Source organism: Paralichthys olivaceus, chromosome 18, assembly GCF_024713975.1.
Source record: "Paralichthys olivaceus isolate ysfri-2021 chromosome 18, ASM2471397v2, whole genome shotgun sequence".
Classification (NCBI taxonomy): domain Eukaryota; kingdom Metazoa; phylum Chordata; class Actinopteri; order Pleuronectiformes; family Paralichthyidae; genus Paralichthys; species Paralichthys olivaceus.
Window position 1 is genome coordinate 10523321 of NC_091110.1, and position 24699 is coordinate 10548019.

Sequence of the window (24699 nt, forward strand, 5' to 3'; positions counted from 1 at the left end):
TGTAATATTGACTTTATTTTTTTATATCATTACTTTATTCTTATCATAATATGACTTTATTCTAGTCAGCTTTCATTTACTCGTAATTCTGAGTTTGCAAACGTAATGCAACTGGAGACATTAAATGAACCCCACGGTATTAAAACTGAATGATATAAAAGGAGGCATAAAAGAAAATATGGCTTATAAAAATATATAAATCAATGAGCCACCACATCCAAACCAGTCCAAGCTAATAACACAGCAGATTGGCAGCACTAGAATCCCAGCAAACAGCAGCCAAATACTGACTGCGAATGTAAAGGGAGTGCTGTTGCCATAGTGCATTAGCAGCTCAGTGAAGTTCAGGTTTAATGATCACACAATGACAACTCCCTGTCCCCTCCTTTTGTGGTGCATTTACTGCCAGCTTTATCTTTTTTAAGTTGTGTTTTTCAATATATTAAGTAATTCAGCACAGCTCCTCCTCGTCCTACTTCTTTCTCACCCTTTGTCTTCTTATTATTGAGCTTTCTGAAGAAGGGCTACAGTCTCTTCTCAGCCGCAACATTTTAATGTGCCTGCAGGAGAAACCGCTGCACGAAACCGATGCTTTGCGAGCTGCGTAAAGGTTAGTTAATCCGGCGGAATGTGTAATCAACCAGACGTATCTCTTCCTGTTAATTGCCCGGTTCTCTCCTAAATGCTTTTGCAAAAAGGGGAATTGCAGCACTCCACTGATTGCTTGCAAGGTGTATTTCAGATTACAGGCAGAACTGCTTCTAGGCTGGTGCACCTCATCTCAAACAAGGTGGAAAACACTTCATATAGTGGGGTTCATGACTATATACCACATGTACCAGCATGCTCTGTATTCTCTTGACAGTGCAGAAAGACATGCTTTGTGAACTAATTTACCAATCTCTGAGCTCACTGCCTATCGTCTGATGATTAATTAGCCTCTGGGGGCAAAAAGTAATATTTTGGGGCTTCTGGTGTAATCGTATATTGTTTATACATTTTTTTTTCTATTGGTGCAGAGCCCTAATTTATTTCTACCAGATACAATGAATGTTCTATATTAAATTTATTAGAAGAGACAGACGGCATAGACCTGTCATTAAATTCATACTCAATGGGCTCTATTTTCCTGCAGGAACAAATTAAGCCAATGACAATGCAATTCAATTTTAAAAATCCATATCTATACATGAAGGAAATCAAATGTCTTGTTTTTTATATGCTGCCTTGAAATCTTCTGCTCATATCGAACATGTTTGCACCTGTGAGTTTGGGAGAACAGGAAGCTGATTTGACAGTGCAGAGCAGTTTTGTTTTTCATTTTGGCACACAATTGCAATTGTTCTCTTATTGGATTAAGGACTGATGACTTTATTGTATTTTAAAGGCAAAAATTAGGGTTTTCAGTTTTATAGAGGACAGATAAATAGGTGTGCCTGTAAACTAACTGTTTCCACAGCCAACCATCAATATTCCAGGTTTTTACATCGTCCCAACTCGCTAAAGTCTCATCAAAAATTAAAGGCTGGCCAAGCCTGTTTGCATCGCACATAGAAATTGTGCATGCATTACTTTTTTTCAATATTTTATTTAGGCACAACTAGTTTCTTTTATCACACAAGTTGAACTTTTCTCCAGAAAACACAAACTGCGATAGCAGCTGTCTGTGTATGAGTGCAGGTTCGATCAATGTGTTTGACATCTTCTGCTCTCCACATGCACTGTTTACCTGCGGGGGCCTGGAACCTGCTCAAACATGATTGGTCAAAAGAAAAGGAAACCAGAAGGCTTCTGGCCACTAAATCTTGTCCCTCGCCTACAGACTCTGTATATCCACATGTACAATCTGTTTGTAGAGATTAATGTGTAAGCTGCATATGGAAATCAATTATGCACACTTAATTTCTGTGCCATAACTGCTTCCTCCCATCGGCTCCCAAGGCTCTGCATTGTGAATTTATTAAGTAAAGACACTTTTTAAACAAGGGGTGTCAGATTCTAACCAGCCTCTCTAAAATCTGATTCATGTGATAAAGGCAATCTGTCAGTGCCAATAAGTGGCCGGCTGTATTTTGTGAAGTTGCACTGAATTATTTATACCTGTACATTTTTGCATGGTATTGACCTTTTGCTAGTACTGCAACATCACAGGAGCTGAGATGAGACCGGGGAGCGTCTTGAGAGCCAAGTTGAGAGAAGAGGGGACAGGTTTGCTTTTTGCTCATGATCAAAGCTCAAGCTAAGACAGAAACTTCTGGTTCAGTGACTTTCCAAAATAGCTACCTGCAAAGAGCTTATTGCTCCTGCTTTGATTATCACTACCCAGTGCCCTTCGAAATCCATTGTAGTCAACATGATAATCAAAGCACAACACAACATCTATATACTTGTTAAAGGAAGATGCACTAATGACTCACACACACAGATATGAACCAAATTGGTTACAGTGATGATACAATGGTACTAATGATGATATTAAGTAAGAATCAGAGAAAAACTAAACAAAAGAAAAATGTTTCAAGCTATTCCAGATTTGTGTCAGTATCCTAGACTAGGGAAAAAAGAACATTCAAATGCATGTACTCTGATATGTAGGTATTAATAATGAGCCTCACCTTTAATTAATGCAGAACCACGTATTGCTACAGGCTCTAGGCCGTGGGGGGGTAGGTTCATCTAAACTGGTTAAAACTGCTAAACACAGTTGGTGAAGTAAGTCGAGATGCACACAACAGTGGGGAAATACATTATATAAAATAATAGGGTATGGCCACATTCTGATGTGCTGTGCATGGCAAGGACATGATTGCAGACAACATGTAGTGAAGGGGACGCTCATGAATGTACACAGACTATCATGGAAATGCCTCTGTTATTGTGGTGAGTGCACGCATCACAATAACTTTACGTTCACATTCATTCACAGCAATTGAACAGTATTTTGACAAAGAGCTCAAACTACATTGCTGTTTCATTGAAATAATCTGATGTTCCACCTTTCCAGGGCCAAACAGTTATTGCCGTGTAGTGCTATCTTACACAATCATTTATTCTCGTAGAATGTACTTTTTTGAAAAGCGAAACGATTCTTCTGCGGTTGGGCCTCTCGTCCACATGCAGATTGTGTTTTGATCAACTAAAACAGAATTTTTTACAACCACCTACATCACAGCTGACTTCACCAACGCCCCTGTTGCTTTGTTTAATGAGCATGCAACAGAAACTACAGGTTTGCAGCTAAATGTAGTATTACTGCTCCACATTACCTGTGAATTAGTCATTTCACAGGTATTGCTTAGCTTTCTTCGGTATTTGATATTTTGTTTACCAGAGGAAACAGACATTCAACAATATACCTGCTGCAGTGCAGGGCATCATATAGCATACAGCAATCAGACATATGTGAGTCACGCTATGTTTTAATCAACCGTGGGTGATGTCTTGGTGTCAGTGTTATTATATATTTTTTTAGCTTCATACAATGTATTTTTGTTCATACTTTGTTATATATATGATGAATTATAATGTTTTAAAAGTGAAATTGTCAAATTAATTGATAAAATTAAATTTTCAGTTTTGGGTGGACATAGTTTTTTTCAACTCCAGCCATTGTGCTTTCTCATGTAACCTGGGAGACCTGTTACTTTCTGTTGTTTGATAAACACACTTTCTATATGTGGTTAATACATATTTTTGAATATGAATAGTTGTACCGGAACATCAAGGGAAATACTTTACATGACAGAATGCAAGTATGGTATTCACGTCTGTCACTGTTGGATTGCTTTGCTAACATTTCGTTCAGCAGAGGAAACACTGGTAAATTAGCTCTCTGTTTGCTGAACGGGACAAAATCTAAACCGAGAGACGATGTACCATTAGGCAGAGATTGTTTCCTCTTAGAAAAGAACACAAGCGAAGTATAACTTGTGTCAGCAGCCGGCACTGTCCTGTCCAGATTCCTGTCTGTGTTGCTCCTGGATTCAGCCTGCTCCAGTCTCTTAATTAATCAGAGGTGCAGTCAGGCATTTTCACAAGCAAATCAGCATTTGCTATGTGAATCCCTCCCTTTAAATGTGTAGGGGAACAAATCTCAAGTTGGGTCACTATTGTTAGCCTCACCACTGGCAGGCTGCTAATGAAAATGCCAATTCCAGCCCCTGGCAGACCAAAAGGGGAAAGGTGTGCGTGTGTGACAGAGAATAACTGGTAACATGTGACCTGAATGCACATGCTCAAGATAGATTTTACTAAACACTGCCTCTGGCAGTCAGGAGGAATTAATTATAACTAGGTTATATGTGTATGTAATGAGCAGCAGTGGGGAATGGTGGTGTACGTGTTTTGTATGCACATGTAGCTGTGCTTGTCTGCAGCATGAAGAGGACACATGTTGTGTGCCTGTGAGCATAGAAACTATGAAAATCCCCACCAGCATTAAAAGTCTTCTTGTGGCTGCAGCAATTATGAATCGTTTCTTTCTCTCGGGAGCAAAAGGAAGAAACAGAGTGAAGTTATAAAGCCACAGGCTCAGCGGAGGGAGGAGGTTAGGGTGGGTGGATGGGTCAACAAAATTTGGTTAAATGAATCTTACTCTGTTTCCAATTGTGTGGTTGTTCCTTAACCCAAAGCAAGGCAAGTATTACCAAGCCATCACCACAGGGATATAAGATCAGGACCTGTTTCATTTCTAGAATGGTGCTTTGGAAGCTACTGAAAAATGAAATCGTCCTGCTCATGAAAATACTTTTGTGCCATTTTGGAGGACAGCGCTGAATGATATTGTTGATCAACTCAGAGAACTCCTAGCGTGGGTTAATATCGTTACAGTCAGATCTTTTCACATTTCCAGGGAATCTGTTGCTGTTGACAGAGCAAAACATCCATTCTTTTATAAAATGATGATAATAAACCCTCAATATGGATGCGTCAATAATCCTCCAGTCTCTGCCCTTTTCATCTTTTATTCAAAATGTTTTCTTGCATCCACATTTTAAAGTGGATCCGTCCTAAGCGCTCTTGCTCCTCATTTAAAAAGGCCACGTAAAATGGCCACAAGAAAATTTCTGTTGCTGAATCCTGGTGGTGCATCACTCCCCTAGTGAGTCTAAGGCCTGTTAAGTCAACCCCTAAATTATTTAACGCCAGGTGATAAAATGTGAATGATGTTGCCTGGGTGGCCATTACACATTTTTCCAGTGTTATGCTTCCATAGGTCAACAGGAGGCAGTCAGTCAAATTTATTTTGGGAACAGTGCTAATAGAAAGGTTGGTAAACTATCGGTTAATATTTCACAAATGCTTCCATCCACTTGAAAAGACATTTCGCATGCAGAGGGCTCCACACGCTAACACACATGACACTAGAAAGCAATTCTGTCTTTATGAAACTGATGAAATTGACCCTCTTAAAACAAACCATTGTTTAATGTTATTTGAGTAGCAGTACTGTAATAGCCCAGGAGATCACAAACATCATGTGCACAGACCAGCGAGGGTGAGGGTTTCATTTTCTCTTTCCATTATTTAAATTGACAGTGGCATTGAAACTAGTGTAATCCACCAGAGAGAAGACGCATTTGCTTGATAATATTTAATTGTTTTTTTCACAGTGTTCAAAGATAATTGCCACTTTAGATACAGAGCTTAAATAAAACAGAAAACTCTGCTATGATACACGCCATTAAAATAATAACAGTAAATTATTAGTGAGATGCACCATGTTTTTATTATGTCCTTGTGTTGATTCGGTAGATAAGCGAACATCACTTGTCAAGACTATAATAATACAAGACAAATGTAATGAAGAATATGTTATAATCCACAAACACATTTCACTGATCACTAACCAATCCAATGATGCGTTATGAAAAAGACACAACAGAAAACAATGTGTTTTTAAAGAGATGAAATAGTAGATCCAATCATAAATAGTTGGTGATGCAGTGGCACCAGTTGCCAGAAAATAAATTGACCCGAACTCCATGATCTCCTGCGATAACAAAAAGCTGCTGGGCTACTGTCAGAACGTCTGTGAGTCATGCTCACAGATTCTCCAAGAACAAAATTCTCAAGGATATAAAAATCACCTTTAAGTGGAAGATAACGACTCACTGCAAAACTGGAAGCAAACAGAAAACCTCACTTTTTCCTCATCAATAGTGACTGATGCTACTTTTCGCTGTTTTAAAAAGACCTGAATTTTTCAGTTGGAGGAATGTGATGTTTTTTCTGAAGATTGGACAACATGTAGAAGATTTCAAGAAATAACCCAGATTAAAATATGAACCACATGAGAAAGATATGTCTCCTTAAATGTTTAAAACAGTATATTTAACACATCTTTAACAAATGGAGTTTGTGTCCACTGGTATCCTAGGAGGAAAATCAATAGTGGAAACAAGCAGCTTCATCTTGAACAGTCTAAGAGAGTGATTGCTATTACTTTTGTTCAGTGGAAAGTCAGATAGCATGGTAACCACTTATGTGAGTTGTCTCTAATGAAGTTGAAGGCCAGGGTCACACACATGGCAGCTACTGAAGGTCAATAAATATCTGCCACTGTGCCCCTTGTCTCTGTCACAGGAGAATGCAGCTGTCATGAGGGTTATTCGCCCGATCCCGTCCATAAACACCTCTGCATTCGCAGCGACTGGGGTCGTAATGAAGGGTAAGTACTCTCTGATGTTTCCACTCACATCTAAAACCTCACTTGAACTCTAATGGCCCAGTTTTGCAGTCTGCACTCCCAACTGCATGAACACGCGGTATTAACTTTGCATAAAGCAAAGGTGAATTGTCCGTCCTGATGGATTAGTTATCCAGAGCAAGTCCCTGCAAGTTGATCTTCAGAGTGTTAAAAAGAAATGGAAACCAGGGTGGAAAATCAATCAAACAACTTAATGTACGCTCTCAAAGAAAATGGTTACTAGTAATGTAAAATATAAGTAATTTGTAGTTAATGAGCTAAAACATGCAAATGTACCTGTATGGACTTTTAACTCAAGGGAGTAGACTTTAAAGAGGGAATCAGGAATGCAGATGGAAAGCGGAGAATGTAGGAGGGACGTTATAGTGGGTAACGACACAAAACACCAGGGAAGGAAAGAAGAGGAAAAAAGAAGGATAAGTAGATTGTAACACAAGAAAGACAAGTGATGGACATTGACTTAAAAAAGAAAAGTAGGTCAAATCAGTTGTTTATTAGCAGGCTCTGCCAATCGTCTGTACACGAAGGGTCAAAATTGTTGGTGAGTGTTTCATGTAAGTTTAGTGAACTGCATTATTAAAGTGCCAGTTCTAAACCTGCTTGTGGTCATGCTTGTTGCAGCTTGTAAAAGTATTTATTGAGCTGTGGCAAATGAAGACCGGCTGCAGGACTTGGTCAGGAGAACCCTGAAGCCTCGCCACCGCTGCTGCACAAAGAGCTGTTCACCCGTTTGTTCAAAGTTCGCTGAAGCTCATTTCGAGTTCACAGAACCTCAAACTAGAGAATCAGTTATTGGTGTCGATAACGTCACTTACGCCACTGCTACAGAGCACCAATCCGATTTGCCTATTTATACTAAGTTTAATATTATTGAACGTATCCTGTGTCCAAATTCTACACTGCCCTCCCTTGGGCCCCTAAAAATACAAATGTATATTATAAGATAAACAGCTCTTGAGATACGGGAGCCACAGAGAAACGGTGTATAGTATTTTTAATGAACAACTTCAACACCCTTTCGATTTATGCACGAAAAAAAAATCAGATCATCCTGTGTTCCAGATTTTTACCCAAATAAAATAAACATAATTTAATATTCATGACTTCTTTTCAAATAGAGCTGTACATTTACTTCTGTCTCTTCTCTTTCCGTGTCCTCTTGTCAAGTCCTTGGCCGTATGCTAACTTGGAGAAAGGCTATGACCTAGTTACAGGGGAGCAGGCCCCAGAGAGGATCTTCAGGTGAGTCCTTCACTTCTCCTGAGTGCATGACTTCTGCTGGCCATCTGTGACTCTGTGGACACACAATGACATGATGGCAGTGTTCTCGGTGTGCTCGTGTGTGTGGGTGTGCTTGTGTGTGACAGAGCATACAGATGAGTATCCTGCAAACACACACAGACACATAGTTGAACGGACACACTGAGACACCCCGTGCTGAGGTGAAGTCTCACCCATGGGCTCGTGTGGAGAAATAGCCAAAGGGCCAGTTCCTGGCTGGATTCCTTTCAAATGCTTTTACTGCCATTTTTGTTCCACTGCTCATTCTTGATGGGGTCATTGTGTCTGACATTTTTTAAGATGTGCAAAGCTCAAAGGATCCATGCACCATCAACTAGCTGTTCTATTTTAAAAAAGGTGTTTGTAATGCAGCTCTAATTTAATGCCGAGAGAGTGTGTTGCAGATTTTTAAAGAGGAGAGTGATGGTGATGCAATTTCAGGAGAAGTAAATTAAAGAAAAAAATGATTATTCTATAATTATACTCCATATCCAAAACAGTTTGACCAACCAACCAGTCAGTCAGTCAGCCGGTCGATCAAACTTTTATGAAGCCCCTTTCAAACAAATTGAAAATGATTTATAGGTGACAAAACCAAATATATTGATAATGATTTTAACTGTCAGATTAGGAGACTAATGCATACCTAAGAAATATAGAATAATAGAAGTACAAAACCATTGTTGAAAAGACTGTTGCTCTTCAGCTGGACAGTGTCAGTGTCAGTCAGTGGTGAAAATAGGAGCTTAATCACAACACAGATTGGTTTCACAGATGCCAGAAGCCAGTGCTGCCTCCAACTAATTTTTATTTGATGCTGGGAATTCTGAGAAAACAAGCATCCTTTGAACTGGATTAGATGTAATATTTCAAATGTGAACTTCACACATTTTGATGGCAGATAGTGAGGGGAGGTCACAATGAGTGTAATGGATAAGATTCTTTGATTCCCGTTAATATACTGGCAGCGTTGACTTGTTCTATTTGAGGGGTTTTAACGCTCGGGTTTGACTGTTCCACTAATCAGGTCTTGTACATGTCAACGATATTTAATGATGGATTAACTTAGATGATGTTACTGTATTGAATGAGAATATTTGATTAAAAGCAGTGCCGAGATGTTTGAAGAGCACTGTCATTCAAGCTCGGTTTCTAGATTTGATTTATCTTTTTTTGTCTTGTCCCTTCCTGATGCCCACCTGCTCAGAAGCATTAAAAACACAAGATGAAAAACACAGCTGTGTTCTGTGTGATATTGTGAGCTCCCGCCAGGTGTTGTTTTTCCCCATGCGCTGAGGCGAGGCGCCCCGCAGGGCTCCCTCCTGGGGGTATTAAGCTTCACTCGGTTAGAAGCATCTCTATCGAAACCAAATGATTTTTTTCGCCATCTTTAACGACGGCCATCAGCAATCGTGTCACACAAAGCATCTCGCCATAGACAACATTAGAGAAGAAGACTTTTTTCAAATTAGTAATACAAAAATGATGCCATCCCAGCTGCCTTTAATGTGTGTCTCCAAGTCCAATTCTGTTTCCAGCTGTTTCACAGTTGCATCACAGACGAATACTGATAAGTTAGCACTTACTCGGGGTAAACAGGTGTTCTTCACTTGCTGAATGAAATAATGAATGAATGAATATCGGAAAAAAACATGTTTTCTTTAGCACCGTGTGCAGTGATCAGTGTAAATTGAATGAGTCATGAATAACTGTAAATACACAAAGTTGCAAAAGATGTTTCTAGAAGATCCCACATGTTGTCCACGCCAATCTATAATCAATATGATATGAAAACCTTGCATGTCTTTTTTTGTATGCTGTCATTAGTCTGAATGAATAAAAGATGAATACTGCCTTTTATCTTGTGTTAATTACACTCATTGTAAAATCTGTATGAAATAAGTCCTGCAATTGTTATTTTTACATGTTCGTGTTTTTACACACTGTATAAAATGTGCTGGTGTGGAATAACGCGGTGTGTAATATTTATGTCGTGTGTTTGTGCCAACACAGATCACTCTACAGTCTGGGCCAGGGCCTGTGGCTGCCAGTCAGCAAGAGCTTCGTGGTGCCACCGGTGGAGCTGTCGATCAACCCCATCGCCAGCTGTAAGACAGACGTGTTGGTTACCGAGGATCCAGGGGAGGTCAGGTCAGTGTGACTAAGCTCGGAGCTCGACGCTGCTGTTGAAAGAGAAACTGCATGCAGAGGATTATTTCCTGTGTGGTCCATGTAAAATGATGCTGCCATTAATACAGCACACTTATTCTGGAAGGTCTCGACATGTGCAGGGAAATCAGTGTTTGTCACATTATAAAATCTGACTTGACAACTTGCGTGAGATATTTCACGAGGCTCCTTTTTTGAGGCTGAGTCTTTCCTCCAGTCTGAACTGTTTCCATGACGCTGGCATTAGTGTTGCTTCTGACATTCTGAGAGAATTTCAATTATATTTCTACACAACAAAACAACCGAACTGGAATGTCACATCATTATTTTTGCTGCCTTTTTATTTCTGTTTCCAACAGTGGAACTAGCTGCAGCTACTATTCAGCTGTATTCTTGTTCCTGTAGGCAAATGGAATTTTTTATTTGACATTATAAGTAAAAAATGAGCGTGGCTTACGTACACTGAGAGAAAAAAAATATAGAGAAGCTAATTTCTAAAGAATGTATAACTAACATTAAATATACAGTAAGTGCTTTGTATGCTTTGCTGATAAATATTTTTAAAAAGTAGCGTAGCTCAATTGAAATAAAAAAGCAAAGTACCCATCAAGCATTTAATCGGGTCATTAAATCCTTATGAGGTCTGCGATTTAGAAGCTTAATGTGACAAAGGCGAAGCATCATTAAAAAAACGTGGACTTTGCACATAGGGAACTGAGCAGCAAACCCAAATGGGGAAGTGGTGTTAACAAGGTTATGGATCTGGAAATTCTAGGAACCTGAATGTCCAATAACAACAAATATAACAAGATAAAACATTTTCTTCATCCGGCCGGTCAGTAGATGCTGTTTTTCATCAGTGCAGCTCAACATCCCAAAACTTGTCAGAGCATCAGCATCACTTTCAAGCAATCAAACAGCTATGCAATCAAACTGAGATCATCCCTGGCAGTGATTTCATTGGAATACCAAATAACTCCCTTTGCTGTGTAAAAATGCTGCATTTCTACAATAATGTAAAAGGGGAAAAAAGCTGGAATGTGATATGAGTACAGCATATGCCTGTGAAACACTGCAGCCCATTAATTTACCTTGTCACTACACAAAATTAGTTTACAGCACCTTCTTAAAAGGGTCAGAGCACACCTCATATCACACAATTACTACTGATGCAACAATGCATTGTTTTAATTAAAATTCTGATTTGGAGGGAAATATTCATGTGGCGGTGCGGCTGCTGGAGGCTGTGCAGTCGTACCACATGGACACACTGTACCGGAGGTCCCGCCAACCACATCTGGAGGAGGTGGTGGTCCTACTCTGAATTGTAGCGGTGCAAAATGATTTTCTTCACGATGACATTCCATAAAAAAACATGCTGTTATAATCACATAACTTAAGCCAACTTGATTCTCAACATTGAAACTAAAACTTCTGGAACATCTCAAAAGAAAAACTGCAAATCAGTTTACTTCTATAGTAAATTACAATGGAGTGTTAGGGCCACTTAAAGGAAACAAATAGAGAAGAGATTTTGTGAATAAAGTTGTAATTTTACAAGAAATAAGTTGTAATTTTATGAAACAAAACCCATAATTTTAACATAATACAGTCATGAAAGACTTGGAGTAAATTGCCTCTCTCAGATTTTCCGATATTCCCCAACACAAAACAGCTTCCCAGTGATAAACCAAAGACGACAGAGTCAGTGGCTTTTTTTAAATAGGAGTAATTACCATGGTTTGGTTTGCCAACAGAGCAAATATCGTTGGTCAGGGGTCATCACGTTTTTATGAAAGGTCCACAAAATAATAAACATAAGTTAAGAGTCTTCAACTCTCTCCTGCCCTGTTTGTTTTGCTCTTCTTTATATAGTACTGTTCACATCCAGAAAATAACCCTATAAATCGTATTTATTACTATTTTTACTATTGTTTTTGTTACTATTTTTATTACTCAGACTTCACATATCCAGCACGACAGCATGTTGACTTGACTCAGCGACCCGCTGCCTTGTATCGGCTGCTTGATAATGCACCTTGGCAGGTCCCCTTTGACTCCTGGACTCACCCAACAGAGGACAATCAGAGTGGCAGAACTGCTGATGATGTCGATGCTAATATCATCATGCTATCCATCATTGTCCTGCACCGCACAATGACATCCACATTTCAGACCTTTAATACTATGCACTGAATGTTTATGTAGTGGGAGCTGAATGTTTATGACTAACGTGCATCATAGAAATTGTTGCATTTGTTTTCTTCCAGTGCTGCAAACATCCAAACTTTCCACAGACTTCATGAAATTGCCTCAGGAGCACAGATCTCCCATGGTAACTGTAAACATCTGCTCATTCTGACGTAAATAGGAACTCAGCGTGCCTCTCGATTAATTAGATGTTTCATTTGCTCAGTGGCTCTAATCAGTGATGTAAATTGAGCTGGAGAAGTTTTGTAGCCATATTTCTGCTACATGTTGATCTGATCAGAGTCTGCATCTGTAGGACTGAAGTTTAGAAAGATCACAGCTTCTCCACTTAGCTGAGAGGTAAAGCATTTGTTTCTTTTGTGCGTTTTCTTTTTTCCTGACTGTCACAGTGATGAAAAGACCTTTTAACTGCATGTGCAAGTGGAGCACTTCAACGGAATGCAAGAACTTTGTTTTTGTTTACTTCACAGCAGAGGAGCACCATTAAGTTTACAGAAAGTTAAGCGATTCATCAGTAGAAGGACGTGCCTTCATAAAAGTGGCGAGCATTGTCTGTTGTTGTCACTTTCAGGAATTACACCAGCAAGGTTTTTTTTTTCAAAACACTTGAGCTAAATACTTTTTATTTACTGCAAAATGATGTTAGTCAAACTTTATGTTAGTTAGTCAAACTTTAGAATGAAAAAAACAGTTCACCACCTCAGAGTCTCACTCTGACAATATCAGGACATTCTGGTGAAGAAGTTTTGAGTAAAAGCCCTTGAAATATCATATTTTCACTTTCAAAAATAAACTACCTGTTTCCACAGACTGATTTCACTTCACAATGACAGGTCACCGCCTCAAACATGGTGGGGGGAGTCCACATGGTGTGACTGATTGAATCTGATTAAAAGCCTGACTCAGTCAGAGTAATGGATTAATGTTCTGTATTTGGTTTACATTAGTTGCTGTAACACAGGAGGATGTGTCGGACTGAATAATGCAGACAAACTCATTATACGAAGCTATTTTGTGGAACAAAGTCCCGCGGGGACCTTATGGAGTTTCTGGCTGGTGTACTTCCCCAAAGTGTTTATGCAGGCATTGATGTAGTCGCTCAGTCATGATAGACACACTGATGAAGTGGTGAAATGTACCGTGGCCGTGGCTTTTAACGGGATGGGCCCCTATTTCACTCCTGCCCTTCAACACGCTGACAGAACCCGATGAAATTTGTTTGATATGAAATAGAGTGAATGTAAGTGTCGGCTTAACCAAGCTCGGCTTTTAACTGAAGATTTTTCTCTCCTGGTGTCAGCATCAGCCCACCCTCACACTGTGCCTCCTTTAATAATCCTTTTAAGTGAGCTGGTTTTAATATTACAGACTCGGTGTGTTTATTTTTTCCCCATTAAAAGGCACTGGGCATTAAGGAACAGAAAAAGTAATCTATATTTTATCAAGTCTATGACAGTTCATCGACATCACACACAAATCCATGTTTCTGAGTTTCCTGAAGCCATGCTGATAAGTTACATTTAATTTGCAGAGAAAATGCAATTTAGTGATTTTGTTGCGTGAAGCATTGAAATGGTGCTTTTGGTTTGTGCTGAGAGAAATCCACAGAACTTGCTTTTAATGGGAACTAAAATTTTTCAATTTTTTCTCCTGCTATTGAATCATGAGATTGATTTTAATATTTATGTTTTTTAATTATGGTTCTGGAAATAGAGCGAACAAGGCAGCGCTGCTTCAACTAAACAAAGCTAAGGCCAACCTTAACCAGAGGTAATCATGCTTTTTTTCCTCCGTCATTTAAAATGCAGCCTGTTGTGGGGACGTGTGGTGCGTTCACTCCGACTGGCTTAGTGGATGCAAATTTCAGTGGCCTTCTCCACAGGGGTGAGTGTGCAGAGTTTATTAGAGGTTAAGGACTATGTAAAGTGGAATTAAGTACCTCCATGATTTCACTCTGAGTTCATAGCTTCCCGGTAAAGTCATTGTGACTAACAGTATTAACTCGCTCGACAAAAGAAGCTTGGTAGATTTTGTACTTTCAAAATAATGGTTCAAATGCAGCTGCCTTTTAAAGCACAATTTATTATAAAGCTGTCACGCTACGTCTCAAAGATTTGTTCCCTTTATCGCAGTTTTATTTAACATTAATCTTTAATCTATATAGTCCTTGACATCTAAAGCCAGGCACTCAAGAGGAAGGCTCATTCCAGTGAATATCCATATTAAAGAAATACTAAAGGGCAAAATCTTTCAAAAATAGAAGCAGAGCTTGTTTGTTCAGTTTTCAGCCCTGGGCTCTGCTTTATTACCATTTGTATGAAAGGGATCATTTTCAGAATTGAGACTTTCACTTTTTTTTGTGCATTCTGTACACTCCACTTTTGAAATTACGCCTCTTTCCTCGATGATAATCCTGAATAAAATTACAGTTATCTGTGCACCTCCTTGACTGATTGCAAAGTTATGACGTTAGTTAATTTTACTGGTAGTCAGAGGATTTTGAATGAGCCTTTAGCAATGATTAGCCTCAACAGTATGGCTGCTAACCCTAACCCACACTGCAGTAAATAATAATAAAAAATGCATAGGAAGTGAATACAAAGTGTACTGTGTATGCCAAACATAGCATAATGCTTGAAATGGAATCGCTGCATTAAGAAAAATGAAAGGGTGCAAATAGTCAACGAACCGTACCGTGCAGTGTTAAACTATTAGTAAATTAACAGTGGTTTGTAATCACAGTACTTTTCAGGTTAGTATTCTGAATGGACATTGGAAGGAAGGACCTCCTGTGTGGGTCAGTGGAGATCTACTCAAGCCTCTGACTCAGAATGTCCGTCTCTTTAACTAGAACACAGTGAAGAGGTTGGGTCTTGACAGCCTCTTCTTCTCATGCACAGCATCCAGTTTCAACCCCACGACTGAGCCAACCTTCTGAATCAGTCTGTTGGTGTCAGCCACCCTCAGGCTTCGGTCCAAACAGACCTCAGTGTAGAAAATGGTGCTGGGCGCCACAGACTGATAAAGCATTCATAGCATGCCTGCAGATGTTGAAGGACAGGACAAGGACAGGAAACAGAGTCCAATCTGGCCCTTTCTGTGGAGAGCAACAGATTTTGGTCCAATGCAGTTTGCTTTCCAAGCAGGTGCTCTAGTATTTTTACTCCTTTACCATCATCACAAGGAGACGCAGAACTCCTGGATCTCCTGCCATCCAGGTGCAGGTGGTTCAGCTCACACCTGTCCACAAAACTGTCCACTACCCCAGAGTGCTCTAACACATACTCACCCCTGAAGCATCTCACCCCCACAGAGTCACTGGAGAGCTCCTGCAGGTGGCAGGTCTCTGTGTCTTTCCTGACATCTGAGGTGTCCAGAGTACAGAGAAAATGCTAAATATCAAATATTTGTACTGTTTTGCTGTGTTCCATCCTGAGTCTGGTTTACCAATCAATAGCTGTGTCAGTGGTGATCTTGTTTAGTTGTAGAAGTGCTGAGAAACAAGGATCCGTTCTATATCCTGTAGCTCCAAGGTTAATAGGTTCTTTTCATGTTTGGAAGGAGAGGGTGAGGTGATGGGTCTTCAGCTGCAACATGCAATTTCAACACTAGATATCGCAAAATTCTACACATTGTACCTTTAACTCACCTATACATACACAGCACGTTTAGTCTTCTCCCAAATAATTGTAATGTATCGCTGTTATATTTAAACAATCTCTCTGACTCGCCGAGCCACTAGATAAGATTTTAATCTTTTCTAATATTGGCCCTGCATTCCCACTGATTATTGTTGACCCGAAGCCAATGTGTCTCAAACACCTCATAAATATCAGGATACACAATGATTCAGACGCGCTACACTGTGCTCTCTGACTGGCGTATTTGTCAATAAGGGAACTGTTAATAACCTTGAGTAGCTGGTGTCACCTCAATGAAGTGATTTATCACCACTCTCACTGTGACCAAGTGAACCATCAAACTGTGCCATAACCAATACCCCAATGCAACTGGCTAATGGGAGACACCAGGAAAGATTAGAGTGCATAAATCCGCTTCCCCTTACTCCCAATCTCCATCAAAAATGTTTTATATCCCCACAATCAAACCGAAGAATTGATCCATCAATCTTTATTTTATCACTTAGGTTTAGCTGCTTTTTCGACCGCGAGATTTCCTCTCCGTGATCACAGCAGGTTTAAAGAAAATGCACTTTATTCAATGACGAAAGTGCTTGATGAGAGTCAGCATATTTGTGGGGAGCTGGAACAAGAGCATTAATCAAGTGCAGGGGCAGACCAATAACAGGCTCTGTAATCACGCTGGAGCAGTGCTCTAACTTTGGGCAGCGTTGCCTGGTCATTCATCATTTGGAAAAGCAAGAGGCAGAGAGGGAGATTAATAACAAGTACATTAGTCAGTGTTTAGATGCAACCAATGTGCTTCTAGGTCAAGCAACAGAGCTGCAGTGCCAAAACAGATGATCTTGATTAGCCAATGATTTGGAAAAGAAATGTGATCAGCATTTGAGTCCGTGTTGATTTTGGTAACCATACATATTGTTTTAATGACTTTGTAGAGTGATGCGTGGTATGGATTGCTTCACTCCTCCATACAACTACACAGATCAGTTTCCAGGCTCCTAGTAATTAAAGAGTGTGGAGCAAACTTTCTTTCCAGACTATTACATTGCACAACATTTTAAGAAACTTTCTTAAATCTGTACTGAAAGTTTTCTTTGCCATTTTTCCCCAGATATTTTTTCTCTGATTCAATATTCCCAGTATCCAGAAGGAGCACCAGTTAGCATGCATGTTATGGCTGAAGCAAACCATTGTTTTTGTCTGCCCCACCTTCGCAACCCTCGATTTTCCTCTTGATTAAGGAGACATTTGTCAGTGCTCTTAGAATGTGGCGTGTTACACACTTCATATCCGAAACAAACATTGGTCTCCGGGTAAAGCATCTTTCATTAGCCATACTGATGCTTCTTGGTCACCGCAGAGTGCACCTGACATTTTAGCTAGTTTAGTACCCCATCTCTTAAAGCAAGATGCCCTCTGAAAGCAAGCGTAGCTTAGAGTGTGACATTCAAGGAGTATTGGTTGTGAATATGGACACAACAGTTTCTGCTCTGACATGATGTCAGAAAACAATATATACTAAAAAGTCCCCCTAATCGTTTTTTATTTAAAGTATGTGTCCTAAAATCGAACACGATTGTGAAATTGCACAATGGATTTGATCCTCAAAACACAGTTCCATTTCTAAGATGCATTTATAGTTTACCCTTTTGATAAAGTCAGGCATATCATTTTTGTAGCTTTGCGATGTGCGGTGCGTCTTAGCAGCTATTGTAGTTTAGCAACCAAATATGAGCACATCTGCGTCAACAACAGTATAGTTTTTCTCTCTGCATTATGCAGCCACATGACGGTGACCCTCCCATCCATCCATCCATCCATCCATGGAGAGAGTCCAACTGTGCAGCAGCCAGCTGGTGATTTGTCACTAGTCCCAGAGCCGACTGGCACGTCTCACCATGGACAATCCCTGAGTAGGAGTCCACTGTCAATCAAGGAGTTTGGTTCCAGAGCCAAAGCTGTGCATAGAGGTGAGCCCAACTGCATATTGTTGGTGCCTCTCAACTTCACGCACCAAATAAGGCACCTTCCCCAAGGAGATATTACATTTCATCATCCAAGGACAAGTTTTCTTTGAGGTCTACAATGACTAAATCTGTTCCACCCCGGCCATTGCCCAGGAAGTACTGCACTGCTTTCTTCCTTTAGACTTACAGGATCCGCGGCTCTGGAACACCGGACCAGCTTGTTTCTTGCTCCAAGAAGATCATCAAGCGGTCACTTAAATTTTCTTTTAGTCCACACATTTTTTTGGTGTGGAAAAAGGTAGCTTTGCGATAGGAATCGTGTGGAATGTGATCTGGTTGTATCAGGGGCTAGAATCCCTCTCGTGAGTTGTTCAGTTCCAATAAACCTGGGAGATGCCTTTCATCAAATGCATGCATCAGACTGTCATGAGTGAAACCTTTTCTTACTCCTGTTTTTGATATTCATGGAGTTTCAGCTGAGGTTTTGAGACTAGGAGGTGACAGGGCCACATTTCCATTGTGGCTGCACAATGTCGGCTTTCTGGCTTCACTGGTCTATGATCTCTGATGTACAGCAGATAGTTGACAGTGTGGCACATCATTATCTCTAGTTCTAATTCCCATTAGGTATGAAACTGCACCACCAAGGATGTAACAGCCGATTAGAGAACTCTACTCCAGCTGTTGCCCTGAGATGTAATTTTATCCTAATCCCTTTTGTTTCTTGCAAATTCAGCATGTGTGAATATTGATGCTCAACTGTTTTTATTGTGACCTTACTGTAATGGGAAAATTACAAAAAATCATTACCGTATGGTTAAAGATTCAACATTGATGTTATGGGTAGTAGCCGCAGATCAAATTATAAATAGGATTTTTCAGTAGTTCTCATGTCATTTATTTAGTGATTCCAGCGCACATTACATATCCTGTGTTTATCCTAGAAGGCTACATACATATAATCATATGCATGAATGTGAGATAATCCTCCCACAACTACGCAGGCGTTTGACTAAGAGGTTAATTTCCCACCCTACTTATCAGTGCCGTGAATTTGGCCTCAAGAAAAGCAGACATCCTCCAAAATGTTACTTGTGTGGCCTACAAAGCGGTAAATTATATTATATTACCAGGGAAAAATATAGTATTTGTATCAGTACCGTGATATTGAGTTGATGGGTGATGGGAATGCTTCTGATAAAATTGGTCTGCCATCACCACATCAATAGTGTCTATTAGGGACCATAGAATATTTGTTAATCCGCTCCAAACTGAAGGTGACATTGTAATTATCTTAAAATGTGTGTGTCTTTAATCACATTCTCCAGTCTCATAGCCTCCCTCAACACACTCAAGTTGCAGTTGTTTATCTAGATAATTGATATACACATTTGAATTAAAGCTCAAAGCAGATGGACCACAGGCATGGTTAAAAATGTTGGCTTTTAGAAAAGCAAAGCACAATGAACTAGAGGACTACCACGTTATTACAAAAAACCCAGAAAGTCTGAATCAATAAATTAAAGTCCAGACTAATAGGTGTGCTCTTGGTGGACATCTTATATTTTTATATTCAGAGTGTGTGACAGTGATTTGCTATCACTGCAGCACGGTGCCAGGACAGGTTTGATTTTTGCAAACGGGACCGTCCCGATGGACTGTCAGCGAGTCGTAATACTCCAACGCTCTCACAAGAAAGACCTGCCAATTACACGCTGACGTACCATAAATCTCACATGAGAACCAACTGCTTAATATAGAGAATTCCTCGCAAATACCTGTGGGGTGTTCCAGCAGCATTCCACATGCTGATCACACACAGCCGTAAAATATGAAAACAAGACAAGTGCATGGATTCTGTTTTGTAATTTAAAGGTAGGTAGACATTTGCCCACATCTGCCCACAATGCATCCCTGCTCTTATTGTTAAGAGCAATTTTTAAGTTATTTTGTATCAATGCTGTGCACGTAGCATTCCTACCTTTTTGATGAATTTTAATGCTTCTTATTTCATCTTTGCCTTCAGCCCAATGACAAGGTCACGGTATACAGTTCTTTTCACAGAACTATTTCACATTGAATAAAGAGTTCACTTTGCCATTTTTGCTCATTGAAAAAAACTTTGGACAACAAATTCATCTGTTGTAGTTTATATGTAAGTTAAATGATAATAATAATAAACCTTTTCGAACAAAGCACTTTTTTACAAGTTTACAAAGTGCTTTGACGAGTAAATAACAATCAGCAAGAAATAACAATCAGCAAGATGCAATGTGACAAGGAGGCCAGATAACCCCGTTAAGGTGGTCGAAGACAAAGATGCACAAACATGAAAACGTGAACACATAAAAGCAGTAAGATGACAATACAAATAACTGAACAACTAAAATAAAAAATACACAAAAACAAAACATCACATGAAATCCAGTCTATAAAAATAGTTTTAGAAAGTTTTAAGAAGTGATTTAAAATAAGTCACTGACTCTGCGAGCCTTATTTCCTTAGGTAGGCCATCCCAAAGCCGGGGGGGGGGGGTCCTGATGGCAAAAGCATGGTCACCTTTAGTTCTCAACCTCGACTTTGAAACAGCCAGCAGAGCTCCAGCTGAGGATCCAAGAATGTGTGCAGGCACATAAGGGGTCAACAATTCTGTGATGTAGCTTGGGGCCAGGCCCCGGCATGCTGTGAAAGGGATCAGTAAAATCTTTAAATCATTTATAAAACTGATAGAGAGACAATGACGAGACGTTACTCAAGGACATTTTAATTAAATCAACAACAGCAACATCAATATTTATATTATTTGTTCGGCGGCCCTGCTTTCAGTGTCTTCTTTGAAATGAGATTTCCACAAGCATCCGAGTGCAGAGAGACGAAGACACACAAATAGTCCCAATTCAACAAAACCCTCTTTGCTCAGCGGGGCATCTGTCTTCCCATCATTTGAGATCGTGTTGCTGTTTGCAGAGTCAAGTCACCCTCTCAACACACTGTGGTCCCCATGGTCGGATTGCAAGAGACATCTCTTTTGATTCTTTGCAAAGAAAAACGCAGGGGTTGCTTACCCCTCCGTTCACTCTGACAGCAGGCTGCAGAGCTGAGTGTATGGACATGTCTGAGCATGCTGGAGTGCACACAGCAGCTGAGCTGTACAGGATTGGTCAAACTGACATTTCTTAGGGGAAAAAAAGCACAAAAATCCAGCATTCAGAAATGGCAGATTTCTCCTTTGTTTATAGTGAACGGTGAAGCCCTGGAGGTGGCAGAGTGACGCATGCACACTTGCTTATCTCTCTATAGTTGTGAGGACACTCATTGACATAATGCATTTCCTAGCTCCATACCCTAACCATCACAACTAAATACCTAACCCTAGCCTAAACCTAATTCTAACCCGAAAAGGCTTTACCCTCAAACAGCGCTATAAAGAGTAATGACGAGCCGACTTGTCATTTAACTTCAACCCAATCTAAAATAAAATATATTTTGTAGTAACATCCATGGCCTCTGGAAGCTTTGGTGACCCATGATCTCGATAGCGCCCCCACAAGATTGACTTTTCAGATTTTGACTGTATAGCCATTAAGTCTGAGACATTAATGTTGCTCCCAGAATGATGTGATGACTGTCTTGGTCCCCTGACTTTTCATCTCCCAGCATCATCGGATCAGTTTTACTAAATTCTTGGCACTTGTTTGTTCAATAGTGCGTTGGCGTTGTCTATGTCAGAATGTTACCATGCTGATGTAAGCATTTGGCAGCACAGCTAATTTCTGCATAAATTAACATTCAGTGTAAGTTCAATGAATTATATTATCATGCAAATCTAATAAAGTACATGCACTTTGCCTTGTGGCACTGTATGGAGTTTTGATAATAAAAAATACATTTTAAATATTGTCAAAATCAGTTTTTCATTGAGTTTGTGTGAATGTGTTTGTCTTTGCCTTTGTTCCGCTCTCTTCTTCAACATTTGGCCTTGGATTAGTTGTGAAGGTTGATGGATGGAGACTGCTGATTCCCTGTAGGCTCTCCATCAACAGACATGTCCAATTAATGCCAAAGCAGCCATTAGTCACAGGCATATCCTACCATGAACTGATGTGAACTCCTACATGCATCACTCCACTGAAACCTTTACAACAGCATTTATTTTTTTCCACTGGAGCCTGCCACAGCACAACACATATGCCCCAGGGTACATCAGTGTTACACTTCTTTTTTTAAGGTTTATTGACATTTGCTTCCACACTTGCTGTCACAAAATAAAGCTGAGGCACACAGAGCAAACTTGCCACATAAAAAAAATGTCCCCCATATTTACTCATTAGCATATGCCTTTTATTAAAAAAACATGAGGAGCAATCTTTGCAGGTGTTGTCATTAATTGCTGGTAGAAAGCCATTAAAAACCACACATTTCTTGCATTACCTGGAAGCATGAATAGCTTTTCAATTGTACCAGAAACAGTAAGATTATGTTGAGCTGCTCAAGCATACATTTCTACTTGTCGGTATCGTACCAATATGTTCGTATTTCTGTATGTTTCATGTTTGTAACCTTTTCTTTCCTGCACCTTTTCAGGGAAGAGGCTATGATGTCCACTTACTTCGAGACAGTCGAGGACCTACTGGCATCTTTCGGGCCGGTGCGCGACTGCACCAAAGAGAACGGTGGCTGCAAAAAGAACTTCAAATGCGTCTCTGACCGACAGTTGGACTCATCCGGGTGCATGGTAAGTAACACACAGATGCCATGTCTCCTCTCAGATGCTGGTTTTGTCTCAGGGTGACTTGCCGTACGTGTGGTTGTGCAGTATTTGATAAAACAGATTTCACTTTTGTCAGTTAAAGTAAACTGGGCTCATAAAAACGTGTACATATTGTGGTTTAATATGAAAGTGTCATGTCATTGTACAGTCATTAGGCCTATATTATGATTGTGTGTGGTGATAGGGTCCCTCTGTGGATGTGACTTAGTGAGAGACGTGCTTGTCATGGACAGATCTACTGATAAAAGGCCTGGTTGTTCCACTCAGGGCCGCTGTCAGCTGAACAAGTGTTGAGCTGCAGCTAACTAGCTAGTGGGTGTTGACAGCACATTTCTAAGGGACAGCGAGACCACACTGGTAATGCTGGAGTCAGGCCATCAGTCCGGCTGGACACACACAGATGTGCTGGCGTGGGCATGCTAGCGGTCCAGCTTGTTATGTTCCGTGAACCGACAGATTTCTCATAAGTGTGGGAAACAATGGAAAATTCAGGGATCGGGTTAGAAACTAAATGATTAAACAAAATACCAAGTTAAAGTATATAAGTTAAGTTGTTGAAATAATGACCAGTGCTTGAAGAGTGTAGAAGTAATATATGAGATAAATTTTTTAAATCATTTGCATAATCACCACTTTTATGTTTTTTGGGGGGGCAGGGTTTCTTCTCCCAAGATGAACGCCGCTCATTAAATTTTCATGCCATCTGCTGTATCCTATCTTGGCTTTTGTGATGTTTCCAACCAATCCATAATAGTTTATGTGCCGTTTGCAGCCATAATTACTGTGGTTTAATGTCATGCACTTTGTGTTCATATGGACGCGATGGGCACCGTGGGGCCTCGCATTGTTGTAGTCCGTGCTCTGGTGTTGATTGTGCACAAACCGTTTTTGAGGCTGTCCGCTTTAGCCTAGTTTAGTTAAATGTCAAATCAAATCTTATTTTAATAGCCTGTATTCACAAATCACAATTTGTCTCATAGGGCTTAACAAGGTGCAACATTCTCTGTCCTTAACCCTCAACAAGAGTGAGGAAAAACTACCAGAAAAACCATTTAACAGGGGAAAAAAACTTCAGAGAGAGCCGCATGTTAGGGATCCCTCTCCCAGGACGGACAGAAGTGCAACAGATGCACCATGGACCTTATATAACATCTTACCCATTTGAAACTAAAGGAAAAGTAAAGTAATTGTTTTTTGAAAAAAGATTAGCAACGTGTATCAGTTCAGTGTAATGACCATAGACTGTACAAAGTGTCCACATCCTTCTTTTATCCAGAGATAAAATTTGAATGCTGCCATCTCACGCAGAGTCGATGCAGTATAGCGATCAGGGGCTGCAGCCGTGGTAACAAGGACCTGCAGATACAAGCGCTCAACCAGTCTGTCTCAGCTGTCAATCAGGATGTTTCACCCAGTTTTTTCACAGCAAATAACAAATTAAATCCAAAGTAACTCTCATGTCCTCTCCACTTACATGGAGGAGGAGGGATTTATGACCTATACTGCTGCCAACAACCAGTTTGCGATTGAGACGCTATGGCTTCCCTTTGGGGAGCAGTCATGTTGCACGTCTTTATATACAGTCAACAGTAATGACTTTTAGAACATTTTCCAATGAGAACAGCTAAATGGAAAGTTTGCTACTAATAACATATCTGATATGCTACTTTGTCACATTAACATACAACTGGCATGTGTAGAAAACACATATTTACCATGTTAGTAATGGAGCAGTCTTGTTAAATCCCTCTTTGATTGGATTAACTCGATGTACCTTTGTAAAGAACAGTGCAAAATATAGTTTTCTGGCATATTTACAAGTAGAGGGTGACTGGAAACTTGTGATTCCAGGGATTTGACAGCGTGAGGAGGGCCGATGTCGTAAAGTAATTAAATTGATGAGCCATCTCAATTGCTGGAGGATGGTGTGGAGAGTCATTAAGAGCT

At 40.0% G+C, this 24699-nt stretch overlaps 1 protein-coding gene across 5 annotated transcripts in view; it reads left to right on the forward strand.

The window, feature by feature from the left end:
- Positions 1–24699, forward strand: part of LOC109626304 (astrotactin-2) — a 261841-nt gene that overhangs the window by 147801 nt on the left and 89341 nt on the right. For all 5 annotated transcript variants that reach the window (XM_069513214.1, XM_069513215.1, XM_069513213.1 and 2 more), the window contains 4 exons: positions 6586–6670; positions 7877–7951; positions 10004–10141; positions 22566–22716. In XM_069513214.1, the coding sequence (XP_069369315.1) occupies positions 6586–6670; positions 7877–7951; positions 10004–10141; positions 22566–22716 (449 nt within the window). The remainder of the gene's footprint in view (positions 1–6585; positions 6671–7876; positions 7952–10003; positions 10142–22565; positions 22717–24699) is intronic.